This window comes from Carya illinoinensis, chromosome 4 (assembly GCF_018687715.1).
Source record: "Carya illinoinensis cultivar Pawnee chromosome 4, C.illinoinensisPawnee_v1, whole genome shotgun sequence".
NCBI classification, from domain to species: domain Eukaryota; kingdom Viridiplantae; phylum Streptophyta; class Magnoliopsida; order Fagales; family Juglandaceae; genus Carya; species Carya illinoinensis.
The window spans coordinates 40643638-40659805 of record NC_056755.1 but is presented as its reverse complement, the minus strand read 5'-3'; the positions used below and the strand labels follow the sequence as shown (position 1 = coordinate 40659805).

The following is a 16168-nucleotide window of genomic DNA, read 5'->3' as shown; positions in this document are numbered from 1 at the left end:
TAGATCGAAGGTGTAAGTTAAGTAAGCCAATCAAGGGCGGAGTAATTAAGGCGATGTCGAAGACTTTGGTTACAATAATTTTTAAGGTGGGAATCAAGGGCCCACCTGGTTCCATCGTTTTGACTATCAAAATGGTTCATCTGAATGCAACGTAATGGCTCCATGGATGCATGCTTCCGAGTAATCCATTAATGGGCGCGCATGCATACAGACAGACAACACGCACCAAGAAAGAGCTCTGCAGTTTCGGCCAGGTACATTAATTGGAGAGTACAGAAAACCCTCACTCTCTTTTTAGCCTCTTAACACAACACTGTATCATTAAGTTTCATTTGATTACACTCTATCGAATGATGGGTTGAAATGTAATAAAAATTAAAAGTTGATTAAAATATTATTAGAATATATTTTTTATTTTATAATTAAAAAAATTAAATTATATATTATATTTTATAAAAAATTTAAAAAAATTATAATAATTATATAAAAAAAGATAAAAATAATTTAATTTAATTTGTGTAATCAAACCAGGCCACTGTTTGGGATAAGACTGAAAGCACCTGCATTCCTGCATATTTCATTGAGAACAAATTCTCCGCGAGGAATAACGTCTGCTTGTAAAGTGGGTTTCATAACATAAGATGTTGGCTTTCTGTGTAAGATAAATTTATTCTTATAATTATTTTATTTTATAATGGAGCGATGTTAGATATAATTATACTTGTCAAATTTCATACACTTATTTTAAAAAAATATAATTTATTATTATAAAATTATTTTTTTCATATATATCTCATATTTAAGAATAATGTTAAATATACTTATAGATTATGTAAACATTGTGAACTTATTTAAAAAAAAAAAGTAAAGGACTCAATTAAAATTTTAATTTTTTCATATAAATTCTATATTTACTTTTTAAAAAAGAGTGTGGCATTTATGTATTCTATAATTATAAATATTATTTCTTAAGTTGTAATTGATATTTTTCTTATTTTTATGTTGTTTATAGAACGGAAGATGATGAATTTGGATTTCTATAAGTATAATGTCAAAGGATTTCTATAATATTATTTCACTTTTAATATGATTGAGATTCTTTTTTTTTTTTATTCGAACGTTTGCAATTTTCCATCGTCTAAAATTACAGTGAAATCACAAAAGATACGAATAAATAGTAGTAAACTCTGTTTCTTACTTCCTTTCAATAAAGTAGTAAACTTGCCGAGGATAAAAAAAACGATTAAATATCTGATTTTCCCCTCCTTAATCTGAAAGTAAAAAAGGAACAATCGTAATGCGCGTGGGTAGATCTAAAGAGGATGGTGTTGGGAGTTAAGAAAACAACAGAGCAAAGGAACAGCCGGGCAACTGGGTCGGCCAAAAGTGCGGCACTGATGCGGACCGCTAGTCTTTGTTTCCAACACCCTGTCCCACGTCCCGCCCACCCCGGGCTCCTCTACGCTCATTCACTGTCCCTCTCTCTCTCTCTCTCTTCCTATTAAAAGCTTCACAGAGAAGACCCCCAGATTTCTAGACGCCAAACTCGTACACCGACTTTTTCTTTCACACACGCTCACCCTTGATCTTTGCTTCTTTATTTTATTGGGGCTGGCAGCATTTTTGTTTTGTCATTGTTGGATTTTACATGGAGCTTCAACTGGGTCTCGCTCTTCCAAGCAATCCCAACCAAGGGTTCGATTTAAATTTCTATGGCTGCGAGTCTAAGGAAGGAATGGTTTCTGACTCATGCTATGTGTCTAGCTACCAAGATACTAATGACATCAACGACAAAAAACGTGGTTTTGATCAAACCTCCTCCGAGAATGCTACGGATAGCGCCTCCTCCGTGCCTCGAACGCTGTCTTTGCTGCTTTGGAACAACCATCCGAACGAGGAAGACGACTACCCCAAAGACCTCGAGAATCACTCCTTCTTCACTCCGAAAGAGTACGTATAGTCTCTCTCGATCTTCTCTTTTCATGTTTGGTATTTAATTTTCTTCCGGGGTTTGAAGTTGTTTGATTGATTTTGATATACAGAGATGACGGAGTCGGAGATGGCCTGGTGGGGTGGCCACCAGTTAAGTACTCGTGGAGGAATAAAAGAATTTGCGACGAGAACAACCGGGCGGTAGTGGAGAATGGGTATGGCTGCGGAGGCAGAGGATCAAACTCGACGTACGTGAAGGTCAATATGGAAGGAATTCCAATAGCAAGAAAGATCGACTTAAGCCTCCATCAATCTTTTGAGACACTCACAGAAACCTTGATGGACATGTTTGGGCAATGTAAGTATAATCCATTATTGTGTGTGTGTGGGGAAAATATAAAACAAGGAGCAGTGAAGCAGGGGGGATTGACATGTTCCTTCATTTTTTCTGGTTTTGTTCTTCAAGGGTGGTCGGAAACAGGCCAGAAAGATTCAAACGAGTACAAGCTTGCTTACCAGGACAGGGAAGGAGACTGGCTATTTACCCAAGATGTATCTTGGAGGTAAGAGTGCACGAATTTAAGTCCAAGACCATTTAACCATTAAAAAAAGAAAAAAGAAAAAAAAAAGAACAAAGGTCCCAAGTTTATTTAATTTTTTAGTGTTAAATTGATTGCAAAAACAATTCGATCAAGATAATTAATTTATTGCCAGTCAAGTTGCTTTGATTAGAAAATTGAATGGATGGGTTTTTTATTTTTTGTAACATTTTTTTTTTTTTTTGTAATTTATAGAAAGACATAGGTATAAGATGGTACTTGGATCATGGATGTCACGATGGTATATTGTTTGAGGCAGTGAAACATTTTCCCCCTCTCTTAAGTGCTGAAAAATTCTTGGTTTTGCAGGACTTTTATTCGGTCTGTACAACGTCTCATATTGCTGAAGAGCAGCGGTTGATTGAGCGAGCTGTAGGCTGTAGCGTTCATTTCCTCCGGGTTTTTGCTACATCAACCTTAAAAGATTCAATGCATGCAGTTCCCTTTGTATGACTTTTGGATGACTATGTAAATATGGTTTATGTTGTAGAACAACATCCTAACTAGTTGTATAACATATGGATAACCATTTACCCCAAAAGTGAAAAAAAAAAATATCTTATAGTTAGTTTTATTTGGAATTTCTAATCTTATGAATAATTTCATGGAATTTCTTTTCAATGAATATTATTGATGATCCCCCAGGCCCGAACTGCCATAGGGAGATCCCACCCCCCCTCCCCCCCTCCTGATCTCAAGGGCATGTTTTTTTTTTTTTTTTTTAAATTGTCTAATTTCGTTTTAGGGTGAGAATTAATGTGGTGGTGGTGGTGAGGTGGAGTGATAACTAACACGTTCTTTTCAACACATTGCAAGAATCTACTGGATATAATATGGAGGGACGAGAACAATTTACTACAGTTTTACTTTTTTATTTTATTTTTTCTAGTTTTGGTGTCATTTTTTAAACTACTTACTAAATAAAATAGAGCCCCTACGGGCCTTATATACGTGGTGTAATTAGAGGATTTCCGCTCTCTAATAGGAGGATGGCATGTGGCAGGCATAGTGAATTTACCTTGGATGCGAAACACAAAATCAACTTAGACTTTGTTTTGTATAATCATTTTGTGGTTAGAATATTTCTAGAATGCAATCTCTCTCTCGCGACAGGGTGCCCTTACCTAGACTCTTTCATCCTGCAATCTCTCTCTCTCTCTCTCTCTCTCTCTCTCTCCGTAAGACCCAACTAGGAGATTCATCCAATCACTTTCTCTCGTATAAAATATGTTTTGAAAGGGAGCTTGAGATTAATAAACAGAGAGATCGATAGATCATGAGGATGGCGAGATCGATGGACTGAGGAAATCAAGGGCTTGAGAGGGAGGAACATGTTGAGGAAGATAGAGTGAAGTGGAATCAAGAAAGAGGGAGGAACAAACTGAGAAAACCCAAAGAGGAATAGTGGGTTGCCCCATAGCACGTGAGGCAACACATGAAGTTTCATGAATTTATGACGTAGCACTCTCTTATTAGGTGGTGTAAAATGCCCGAAGGCACCGCATCTTGTTTTAAGACAAACTCATACTTTATACACAAAAAAGATTAAAAAAAATAAATCAAAAAATAATTTATATTAAATTATAAAATTATTTTAATTATAAAATAAATCTAACGGATGTCACGTTATTTTGTAAATTTATTTCTTTAAAGGTATAAAAGTGGTTATACCCCTTCTTAAAGGAAGAGTAAAGTAGGAGGAGTACGAATTTCTATTATTTTATTTGAGGATAAAATGCATTTACGATCGAAATTAAAGTAAAATTCTAAAACATATTCTAGTCAAATATTAATTAATTAATTTATTTTAATCTTAAAAATATAAACAAAAAAAGCATAGTGACAAGCCACCAAGAAAAGCTGACGAGGGTGGTTGGACCACCTCCATGGCCGCTCACTCATTGCATTTATCTATTGTCATATACCGGTAGAAGGTGGTCTGGGCTACCCTCTGTGCATGGCCACCTAGCTGGGAAGGTTCCTGTGGGTTTTATGGGTCTCTCACTCAATATATTTATCTGTTTTTTATAGATAAATTAAAAAAATCTATTCGTTTCCAGCACTATGATGGGGCATTCGGTTTACAGAATTTATGGTTTCCTTTAGTATCTCATTCTTAGGAATGTGATATCTCTTGCTTTCGTAAATATAATTAAATTTATATTTGGAAAGGACTGAATATGATGGGATTTCCAGTAAGAGAAATGAAATTAAGTTTGGTTAGTTCCACTAAGATATATTCTTTCCCAAATATATCTATACTTTTCTTTAAACTGGATAAAATTCTTTTAAATATATTCTATTTTTACTTCAACAAGTAATTAGAAACTGATAAAAAAATGAAATTGTAACATAAAAATCCTTTTAACCAAATAATAATGTAAAAGAAACCTATACAAGTTTATGAAAAAGTTAAAAATTTCATTGACTAAATATTAATGTCACCTATGACATATATCAGCCTAATTAAGTCAAATTATTTAAATAAGACTATATATGTATTTGTTTTTTGAAAAACAGATGTTTTATTTCTCAAAAAAGACTTACATTATCTTACATAAAACAGTGAACTGAATACAAAGAAGAACTTCTTCCAAATCATACAAGTTTTCGTGAAACTTCAAGAGTATCTTGAGCTAAACTATGGGCAGCCTTATTAGCATCTCTCTTGACATGGTGAGCAGACCAACTAGCAAAGGAATTGAGGATGTTTTTAGCATCTTCAATCAGCAGACCTCCTTGACTATATATGTATTTAAAAAGAGTTAAATAGAATATAAAAAAAATAGACATTCCTAGTGGGGTGGGAATGTGTATTTCCAGAAGGAAATCCAAATTTTCTTAAAAAGGGGTTGGGATGGGACTCTACTTAATTCCATCCGAACAATTTTAAGATTCCTTAATTATCTCTATCCACATTGTTTATAAATTAATAAAGGTCAGATTGATTAGTGGAATCGCATCTTAGAATGGATTAGTCATTCCATAGTTTGGTTCTACTTTATTGCCAACGAATAAGTATTCCTTTAGGAATAGTCTCATGGTCTTGAAAATTGGTAATTCATCTAGAAACAAAAAGAGAGCAAAAGCTATTTGTAAAGTACATGACTACAAAATGAGTTTTTCACGTTGGGAGTTTTGAGTTTTGCTTCGTTGATTCAGGAAGCAGTTACTCAAGGCAACCGTCTATCTCTTGGGGCTCTAAGGTGAGAGGAACCGTTTTGTCAAGAGCTCTTTCTCTCTTAAGTTGACGTGAGAGAAATTGTATGCTTCTGGGCAAGTTTTTTTCTAAACTACAACTGGATAAACAGTTAGTTTATGGTAATGGCTAAAGATTCACCTTGTTTGTGTGATAATTTGTATTTGATGGAGGAGGAACGAAGTGGTCTAGGCATTCTTGATGGGGGGGATTATGAATACTCTATCAAAAGGACACTACTGTCTGCTTGGTAAGTTATTCACTGATAAAGTTTTTCACAAGAATGTTATTTAGACTACCATGTGTAAAGTATGGTCTTAGGTGATGTGTCTTTTACTGTTGTTGGCCCCAATCTCTTTCTTATTGAATTTTCTAATGCCACTGATCGTGATAAGGTTCTACTGGATTGTCCATGGTTGTTTGACAAAATTTTATTTAGTATTTAGGCTTTCGAAGGCATTGTTTCCTTGAAAGATGTTGACTTTAATGTAGTTCCCTTTTGGACCCAACTTCATAATTTACCTCTAGATTGTATGAATCAAACTGTTAGGGAGCAAATTTGTTCAATGGTTGGGATAGTACAACAGGTTGATGTCGATGAAAGTGGTACTAGGTGGGGTAAGTTTATGAGAATTAAAGTCCTTTTAAATGTAACACAACCTTTATCTTGGGGCATAATTGTGATCATATAAGGAAATTCTATCTGAATTCCCTTTCAATATATGGTTACCACAAAGTTGCTTTAGTTGTGGAGTTATTTATCATGCAGTAAAAGGTAGTAATAGTGCCAATTTGAATACTTTACATGGCAGTAATTCCAATAATCAGTATGGGGCATGGATGAGGGCCTTTAATCAGGGTCCCTCTGTGGTGGCTGGAAGTATGACCTGTTTAAAAGTTTCTGAATAGAACCAATGTGAAGAGTCTAGTGATAAGGTGGCTGATAATGTGGTAGGGAACCGTTCTATGGAGAATATTGATGTTCACCAAGCTATCACTGATAGGGTGAGTGGATGTTCTGGTGGGTTTTTTCTATCTAGGGAAAATGATCTATCTTTGCCTGGGAATTTGTGGTTGAATCAACACATAAGCATTTTCTGGTTGCTAATATATCTCCTGCTACTGATGAATCTGAATTGGAAGCACAGAAGTTTGATCTTGCACCATGTGACAGGATCCCACTGCAGAATTCCAATAATAAAAAGGATCTCCCCACTTCAAGATTCTAAAGTAAATCCATAGTCTGTGTTGCCTACAAAGAGAAAGAACAAGTCCTCTATTGATCTATCTTCAAATACTGCTATTGTTCCCAAATGATGTATTAAAAAACAATACTGCTATGTACAGTATCCGGGTACAGTCACCGCATAGTTGGCTGACATGACATATTATTAAAAAAAATGAAACAAAAAACTAGGACAAAATAGAGAATCCATTTTCAGATTCCCGTTTCTTGCATCGGTACTCTCGTCTTCAGCTTCGTGGTGTCACTGATGTGGTCTTCCTCTTGAGCTCGTCTTCGGCTTCAACCTCTTCAAATCTTCAAATGGATCTGTGCGGGTGGGTCATCTTCCTCATGTGGGTCATTTGCTTCGGTTGGGTTATCTGCTTCGTATGGTTCTACTTCAAGAAGCCATGGCCCCTACCAACGAACTGGTCTTCTCCTTCGAGTGGGTTTTGATCGTGGGTATTTTCTAGTTCCTCGTAGATTTCCACCAGAATTGGGTGAAGTTCCATCACGGTGGATACCAGTTGGCCGAGAAGTAAAGCCTCAAGATCAAACAACTTCATTTGTGAAACACCCATTAAATAATATTAGAAACTGTACAATGGTAAAGCACCTTTTTTTACTTGCTCCCGTTTCATGATTTTTTGGGGGTTGTTGTTTTATGGAACAATGTTGAAAAAATATGCTGGTAGGAACAATATTCCACATTGGTTGAGTTCATTGTTAAGATATGCATATTCAAGCTGCAATTTTTGTGTATGCATATCATAAAAATTCTAGACATCCTCGTCAACTTGATTTCTATAGGATTTTCCACATCTGTTTTCAAAGAAAATGTATGTTTCTTTTTCCTACAATAGTGAAAGAGAAAATGTATGTTTCTTTTCCCTACAATAGTGAAAGAGAAAATGTATGTTTGTTTTCCCCTTCTCAACATAATGCTATTGATGCTTATATATATAGTGCATGCAGCCTGTAGGTTATAATCGTGGGGCAGAGAGAGAGAGAGAGAGAGAGAGAGAGAGACCAACATCTCTTGTTTCAAAGAGAAGCTTAATTAATTGATCATGAGATTTGATTGTAGAAACTTGTATTTTTCGTTGTTATATATATAATTTACCCAACATCAATCTTATCTTATCCGCATCAAATTTTGTGATTAGTAATTGCTTGGTGTTGTAACATGATCAAATGCATACTAAAACAGACATGACCATATGATATAATAAAGCTTCAAACTTGTGAAAGGTGCTCCTACTCTAGAAAGCATGCATCTAATTGATTTCTTGTCCGTTGTTTGATATTGTTTTAGATCATAACATTAGAGAAACATAGATTAATATATGCATGATGGCTTCCTTGCTCTCTCTCTAGTTCTCTCTCATTAATGTCTCAGCTTGCATGCATGCATGAGTTTTCTTGGCTAAAACTAACGATGCATGCATATATTGACATGGGAGATGTTTGTCTTGGCACCAACCCATGCTAATTGCGAGCTAGTAACACTTACCCCTATTTTTTCATATTATGCATATGCACACTTCAGTCCATCACTGACTTAGAGACCAATCCATTGTGGAGTAATACAATTTTCACTATTTTTAATATTCTATATATTTCTCAATAAATTGGAAAACCCCTTGATTTTCTTCTATTCATAAATCCAATAAGCCGATGCAATTATGTAGTTTTCACAAATGATAGCTTGTTCCTCCCATTTTTCTACCCAAAGACTAAACTTGGATATTGAACAACTTATACAGGGTATTGGAAAATGGGAAGAACACCCATCTCTGCTAATACCATCTAGCTCAAATCCCCCAACCTCAGTATGTTAATTTAGATTTCAAAAACTTATTGGAATGGATCTGCTCAATGTTTCCGATCCTAATTACTTCTATTATTTTTACGTTAGGACATTCCTCAAACTGGTTTAGTAAACTTTTCAAATTACATGCACGGTTGCTATGGACCAGAATTTTCATGCTTACTAGCTTTTCTGCCTTATCTAGATGGCAGCCAATATCTAAGCAACATTTAAGTGGTTTTCAACTTTATTCTTGTCTTTTATGTATAAGTTCGGGTTTTTTTGAAGTTTAATTGGTCTATTTTTATTTTTATTTTTTTTATTTTTTTTAAAGCAGAATGCTGGTTACCCATTTCAATATGGGATGGGACCTCCGACGCCTTACATCGCTATAAGTGCCACAACGAACGCAAGAGTTGTTAAAGATGATACACCCGATTGTAGGGAAACTGAAGGCCAATGTACTTCATCTAGAGTTCATGAAGAAACTAAAGAGGATAGACCAGATTCACGGGAAACCAATGATGAGATGACCAGGTCACTACACTTAGTGCAAACGGATGATGATGATATAATTGAGGAGCCAAAGTTGGGGATGAAGTTCAATTCATTTGAAGATTTATTGAGCTATTATAAGGATTATGCTAAGAAATCTAGATTTGGGGTGATGACACAAAGGAGTGAGAGGGGAGAGGATCAAGGTATCAGATATGTCACCCTTAATTGTGCCCATGGAGGGAAGGCCCAGAATAAGAGTTTCAATGTCGCCAACCTACATCCAACAGGAAAGATGGACTGTAAAGCCATGATTAATGGTTTAAAAGTCAAGAGAAAAATGCGGTTGATAACAGTCCATAATACACATAATCACGATCCCAATCCACAAAAAGCATGCTTCTTTAGATGTAACAGAGAAGTGAGTGAGAGCGTAAAAAGGGTCTTAGATACAAGCGACTTGGTTGGCATTCGGAGGAATAAGAGCTTTGGATCTCTTGTCATTGATGCTTATGGCTTTGAGAATCTCCCATTTTTTAAAAAAGATTGTCGCAATTATATTGACAAGGTATGACATTTACGACTTTGTGCAGGTGATGCTGGAGCACTTTGAGATTATTTTTTGAGGATGCAAAACAAGAATAATGGTTTTTTTTTTTTTTTTTTTGCATTGGTGGACTTAGATGATGATGGGAGGCTAAAGAATATTTTTGGGCAGATCCACGCAATAGGGCAGCTTACCAGTATTTTGGTGATGTCACTAATGTGGTCACATTTCGCACAACATATCTCAAGAATAGATATGGGATGCCCTTTGCACCATTTGTTGGTATAAACCACCACCACAAGCAACCCATTCTTTTGTGAGTAGGGTTGATTTCAAGTGAGGATACAAAGACATTTATATGGTTATTCCAGACCTGGCTATAGTGTATAGATGGTATAGTTTCGACAGCTATTATCACAGATCAAGACAGAGCAATGAGAAATACAATTGCTCTTATATTTCTGGAAAGCCGACATAAATTTTGCCTATGGAATATATTGAAAAAAGTGATCGAGAAGCTTGGCTTCCATGGTGCCTAAAAAGTGGGCTAAAAAATGAGTTGATGAAATGTGTGTTTGATACTTAAAGTATCGAAGAGTTTGAGAGTTGTTGGGAGGGGTTAATTAACATCTACAACTTATATGAGAATTCCTGGTTGCAAAGTTTATATGTTGAGTGTGGGCATTGGATACTTGTATTTCTGAAAGAGTTCTTTTGGGTTGAAATGAGTACAACCCAGCGGAGCGAAAGTATAAATGCTTTTTTTGACAGTTATGCTCGTGCAAAAACAAACTTGAAGGAGTTTGTTGACTAGTTTGACAACGCGTTGAGAAAGAAGCATGAGAATGAAAATAGCGCAGACTTCCACTCATTTAGCGTCACAATTCCCTGCATATCTAGATCTCTAATTGAAAAGAGATTTCAAAAATTGTACACGAACGCAAAATTTAGAGAAGTTCAGCAACAAGTCATGGGTGTGCTTGATATGGATCCAGCTCTACTTAAAATCAATGGATCCATAAAAACCTATCTTGTAAAGGAGGAAATTTGTGTTGAAGAGTTCACTAAATAGGTTATATATTCAGTAGAGTTTAATGAGGAAAATTGTGATGCAAAGTGCTCTTGTGAGTTATTTCAAACCATGGGGATATTGCATAGGCATATTTTGGCCATATTCAAATCTAATGGAATAAAATCACTTCCAGATAAGTACATTTTAGATGGATGGAGAAATGATATTAGAAGGAGATATACTTTAATCCGCAGTAACTATGACGTAGGGGATCAAAAGTCAGATCCAAATAGATATTCAAGTCTATTAAATATATATTATAAGATGATAACCCTTGTAGCGGGTTCCAACGAGCACACTGCGGATGTATCTCAAAAGTTACATGTAATGATTGACTTATATCGTGACAACCAACAACCAACATCTATGACTGGAATGGGTTCCAATGTTAGTTTGCATTAAGTGGACACGCCTACCGTTGGTAGTTCAAAGTCGGTACTCAATCCCTTTGTTGTGAGAGGGAAAGATAGATCTCCATATCTGAGAAGAGCATCCATGATAGAGAAGTGAGTGTTGAAGGTTAAAGCGAACAAGAAAAAAGCACCTGTAAAGGGTAAACGTAATCATGTACACAATTTTAATAATTGTTACTCATTTAATATTGTTAAATGTGTAAATATATATATATATATATTGCACTAATGGGTCTTGTTACTTGATTCTTAGCAACCTAGAGAAGATACACCGGTCTTGGACACTCGCAGAAACCTATTTGGCCCATCGGAGACCCCATCTACAATGTTGGACATGTGCAAATGCATATTACATGCGCATTTTATTTTAAGAGAAATGTTGATTTAGTATTTTACAAATTTTGTACATTGAAAGTATGGACTAATCTTGATTTTTAATGTTAATTTTTTATTATCACCAGATTGTGGCAAATAGCTTAGCTATTGACATTAGTGGAACACAATTATGAGAAACTATATTTGGGAGTCAAGAAACTATAATTTATTTACTATATGCATAAATTAATAGGATTCATATATTTCATTTAATATTTGCATAAATTAATAGGATTCTTGTATTTCATTTAATAATTGCATATTATTCATTATAGATATAATTTGGATTGGATGGATCACAACCGGAGTGTGTGGATAGGACACAACCTGATGTGCAATGATATTGTTCAATTTTAAAACAATGAAACTTTTTGTGTATTGGCTGTAATTCCTAGTCAAATTACTGGATTGTTGAACCCAAGATTTCAAGTTTTGTGTAATTATATATTTACACATGGATTTTGATGATAACAAATGAATTCAAAGAATAAAGAAGTCTCAAGCTCAAGTTGTCTACACAATGGAGTCAAGCACATCAAGGAAACAAGCATGAGCAAGAAGGGAACAAATTCTCATTAAAATTATAAAGTAATGTTGTAAATCTCTTCAAAATTCGAAATTAGGATTAATGCTCAAAATTAATATTTTATCATAAAGCATTAAAATACATTTTTCACATGTGCATGAATATTTTTGAAAATTAAATTTGAAAATTTTGAAAGATGATTGATTGTCATCTTTTACATGTGCATGCCTTAATTAAAGGGTTGAACTTTGAAAACATTAAAGATGATTGATTGTCATCTTTCACATGTGCATATTTTATTTGAATATTTTCAAAAGTGATTGATGCTTTTTTAGACTTATACAAAAGGTAGATGATTTTGTTTGAAAAATTTGAAAAGTAAAGTGTGCTCATTTTGTCATATACAAAAATTAAAAGATTAGGTTTGAATTTTTTGAAAAGGAAATTGTGCTCCTTTTGTCATATGCAAAAAGTAAAAGATTAGGTTTGAATTTTTTGAAAAGGAAAGTGTGCTCATTTTGTCATATGCCAAAAGTAAAAGATTAGGTTTGATTTTTTTTGAAAAAGGGAATGATGTTGTCTTTGACAATTGAAAAAGAAGAACCTTTTATTTGAATTTTTTGAAAAAGTGAATGATGTTGTATTTGACATGTGAATCTTTTTAAATTTGAATATGAAGTCTCATATGCCTATAAATAGATCATTTGAGAGCTTCACATTTACAACACCAAGAGCATACAACATTCATTCAAAGCTTTCATTCTCTCTTCTCTAAGCATTGAGCCTTAATCCTTGTTCATTTTGAGAGATATAGTTTGCGCTGTATTATTCTTATTTCACTCATTGAGGAGTGTTTTCTGATAACCTACCCACTATCAGCTCTTGTATCAGAAAAAGGGTGTATATAACCCTTGTGTGTGTAGAAAGTATTCTACACGGGGAATAGTTGAATCACCACGTGTAAGGTGATTGCAAGTGTAGAGGGTGTTCTACACGGATCCTTTGTAGCGGTGTGGTTCAAAGGTGTAATAGGTTTCTATTTCCACCTGAAGGAGGTTGAATAGTGAATTTGGGAATCCTCAAGGGGTAGCTTGAGGCGAGGACGTAGGCAGTGGGGCCGAACCTCGTTAACATACTGAGTTTGCTTCTCTCTTACCCTTACTCTTTATATTTATTGTTATTTCATATTTTTTTTATATTTTATATTATATATTTGATTTATAATTGTTATTTTTTTAATACAACTCAATTCATCCTCTCTCTTGTGTTAGTCATCTGGGCAACAATTATTGTGTATTGAATATAATTGGACAGATTCTAAATTCTTTGAATGTATTGCACGTCTATTTAATGTTTCCACAAGTTGAAATTGTTTTCAGATTATAATGATATTGTTGGGTAAAGGCATTATGTCAAATTTGGGCATTTCGGCTGCTATGTTTGAATGTCATGGGAGTTGGGTAATCTAGATGCTATTGAATATTTGAATAATCATGTACTGGGGCAATCACTGTTAAATGGAGAGTTCAATACACAAAGGAGCGATTGTTATATGCATGGGAGATAAAGGCATTTTAACTCAACGCATGGGAGATAAATGCATGATTTAAATGTGCTCAGATAAAGGCATGGGAGCCTAATATATGGATTTGTATTTCATGATTGTTTTATACGTTCATATTTCATGGGAGCATATAATTCATGACCTCTTTCTCGGGTCCACCTTCTGATCCTATAATTTATTTGCACATGATCTTATGTGCAATGAATATAGATAACGGGCTCAGCCTTTCAAGTCAGAGTATATCTTGTTTCAGAACATGAAGACTACTCAAAACACATGAAATTTATTTATAAAGACTACTCATATACAACTTCCAGTTCAGAGTACATCCACCATCAGAAGACACAGAATAAAACTACTCAAACACATTAAATTTATTTACAAGCACATCTCAAACATAGCTTCCCAGTTCAGAGTACATCCACTATCAGAACACATGAAATTTATTTAAAAAAACTACTTAAATATAGCTTCCCAGTTTAGAGTAACTTAAACTACATACTTTAATAACTTAAGACAGTAGTTTGAAATCACTTAGATAGCATAAAGTAACATAAAACAATAATGACAAAAGCCCAATGTAATCAGAGTAGTGTGCGTGAACACCTTATTTCAGCTTGTTGCTTTAAAAGCACCAACTCCTTCTTTCGGACCTCCTCGAGTTGGATGGATAACATCTTCTCAATCGCATCCGCTCTCTTTCGGAGCTTAATCTCCCTTTTCTTGATATCGTCAAGCATCCTTTTAAGCTTTTCCTCATTCCTTAATAGTTCATTTTTACTTGAAGTTATTGTTCTATGTATTGATTACCATCTGCCCACTTGAAAAACTTGCAACATGGTAAGCCATGCTCATTTTACATATTAAAAAAAATGTTAGATGTACTAATAATTAAGTGTGGGACTATAATTACATGTATTGTACCGTTTTGCCTCAAGTATTGTACTTTGGACAACTTAAGAAGGGTTGTCCTGGATTTCTGGAAGTATTTGAGTATCTCAGTGTGGCTTCAACCTCATAGAAGCAGAATGGTTAACTCAAAGTGCGTTTACAAAATAATGAAGAAGACATTGATGATGATGATATTCTAACATGAAACAAAAGAATGAAATTTATTATACAAAGACAAGTCATGCAAATGCAATCAATTCCCCCACTATCTTAAACTGCATATTCAAATTTATCCAAGTTAGTTTAAACAAAAGAATGAAATTTATTACACAAAGACTAGTCATGCAAATGCAATCAATTCCCCCTCTCACTTAAACTACATATTCAAATCTATCCAAGTCAGTTTAAACAAAAAAAAAAAAAATGAAATTTATTACACAAAAACTAGTAATGCAAATAATATCACTTCCCCCACATATAAATATATTCAAATCTATCCAAGTCAGTGTAAATAGAAGAATGAAATTTATTACACAAAGACTAGTTATGCAAATGCAATCAATTCCCCCACTAACTTAAACTACATATTCAAATCTATCCAAATCAGTTTAAACAAAAAAAATGAAATTTATTACACAAAGACTAGCCATGCAAATAATACACCTTCCCTCACATATAAACATATTCAAATCTATCCAAGTCAGTGTATACAGAAGAATGAAATTTATTACACAAATACTAGTCATGCAAATGCAATCAATTCCCCCACTAACTTAAACTACATATTCAAATCTATTCAAATCAGTTTAAACAAACGAATGAAAATTATCACACAAAGACTAGTCATGCAACTGCAATCAATTCCTCTACTAACTTATACTACATATTCAAATCTATCCAAGTCAGTTTAAACAAAAAAATGAAATTTATTACACAAAGACTAGTCATGCAAATAATATCACTTCCCCCACATATAAATATATTCAAATCTATTCAAGTCAGTTTAAACAAAAGAATGAAATTTATTATACAAAGACTAGTTATGCAAATGCAATCAATTCCCCTACTAACTTAAACTACATATTCAAATTTATCCAAGTCAGTTTAAACAAAAAAATAAAATTTATTAAACAAAGACTAGTCATGCAAATAATATCACTTCCCCCCACATATAAACATATTCAAATGTATCCAAGTCAGTTTAAACAGAAGAATGGAATTTATTACACAAAGACTAGTCATGCAAATAATATCACTTCCCTTACATATAAACATATTCAAATCTATCTAAGTCAATTTAAACAAGAGAATGAAATTTATTACACAAAGACTAATCATGCAAATGCAATCAATTCCCCCACTAACTTAAACTACATATTCAAATTTATCCAAGTGAGTTTAAACATAACAATGAAATTTATTATACAAAGACTAGTCATGCAAATAATATCACTTCCCCCACATATAAACATATTCAAATCTATCCAAGTTAGTTTAAACAAAAGAATGAAATTTATTAC

The 16168-nt window shown here is 34.1% G+C and overlaps 1 protein-coding gene across 1 annotated transcript; it reads left to right on the top strand.

Moving 5' to 3' along the window:
* Positions 1-1510: 1510 nt before the first annotated feature.
* LOC122306877 (auxin-responsive protein IAA29-like) lies at positions 1511-3112 on the top strand. The gene is made up of 4 exons (XM_043119416.1): positions 1511-1950; positions 2043-2290; positions 2399-2495; positions 2841-3112. The coding sequence occupies exons 1-4, from the start codon at positions 1649-1651 to the stop codon at positions 2890-2892; spliced, it is 699 nt and encodes a 232-aa protein (XP_042975350.1). The 5' UTR covers positions 1511-1648; the 3' UTR covers positions 2893-3112.
* Positions 3113-16168: the final 13056 nt, after the last annotated feature.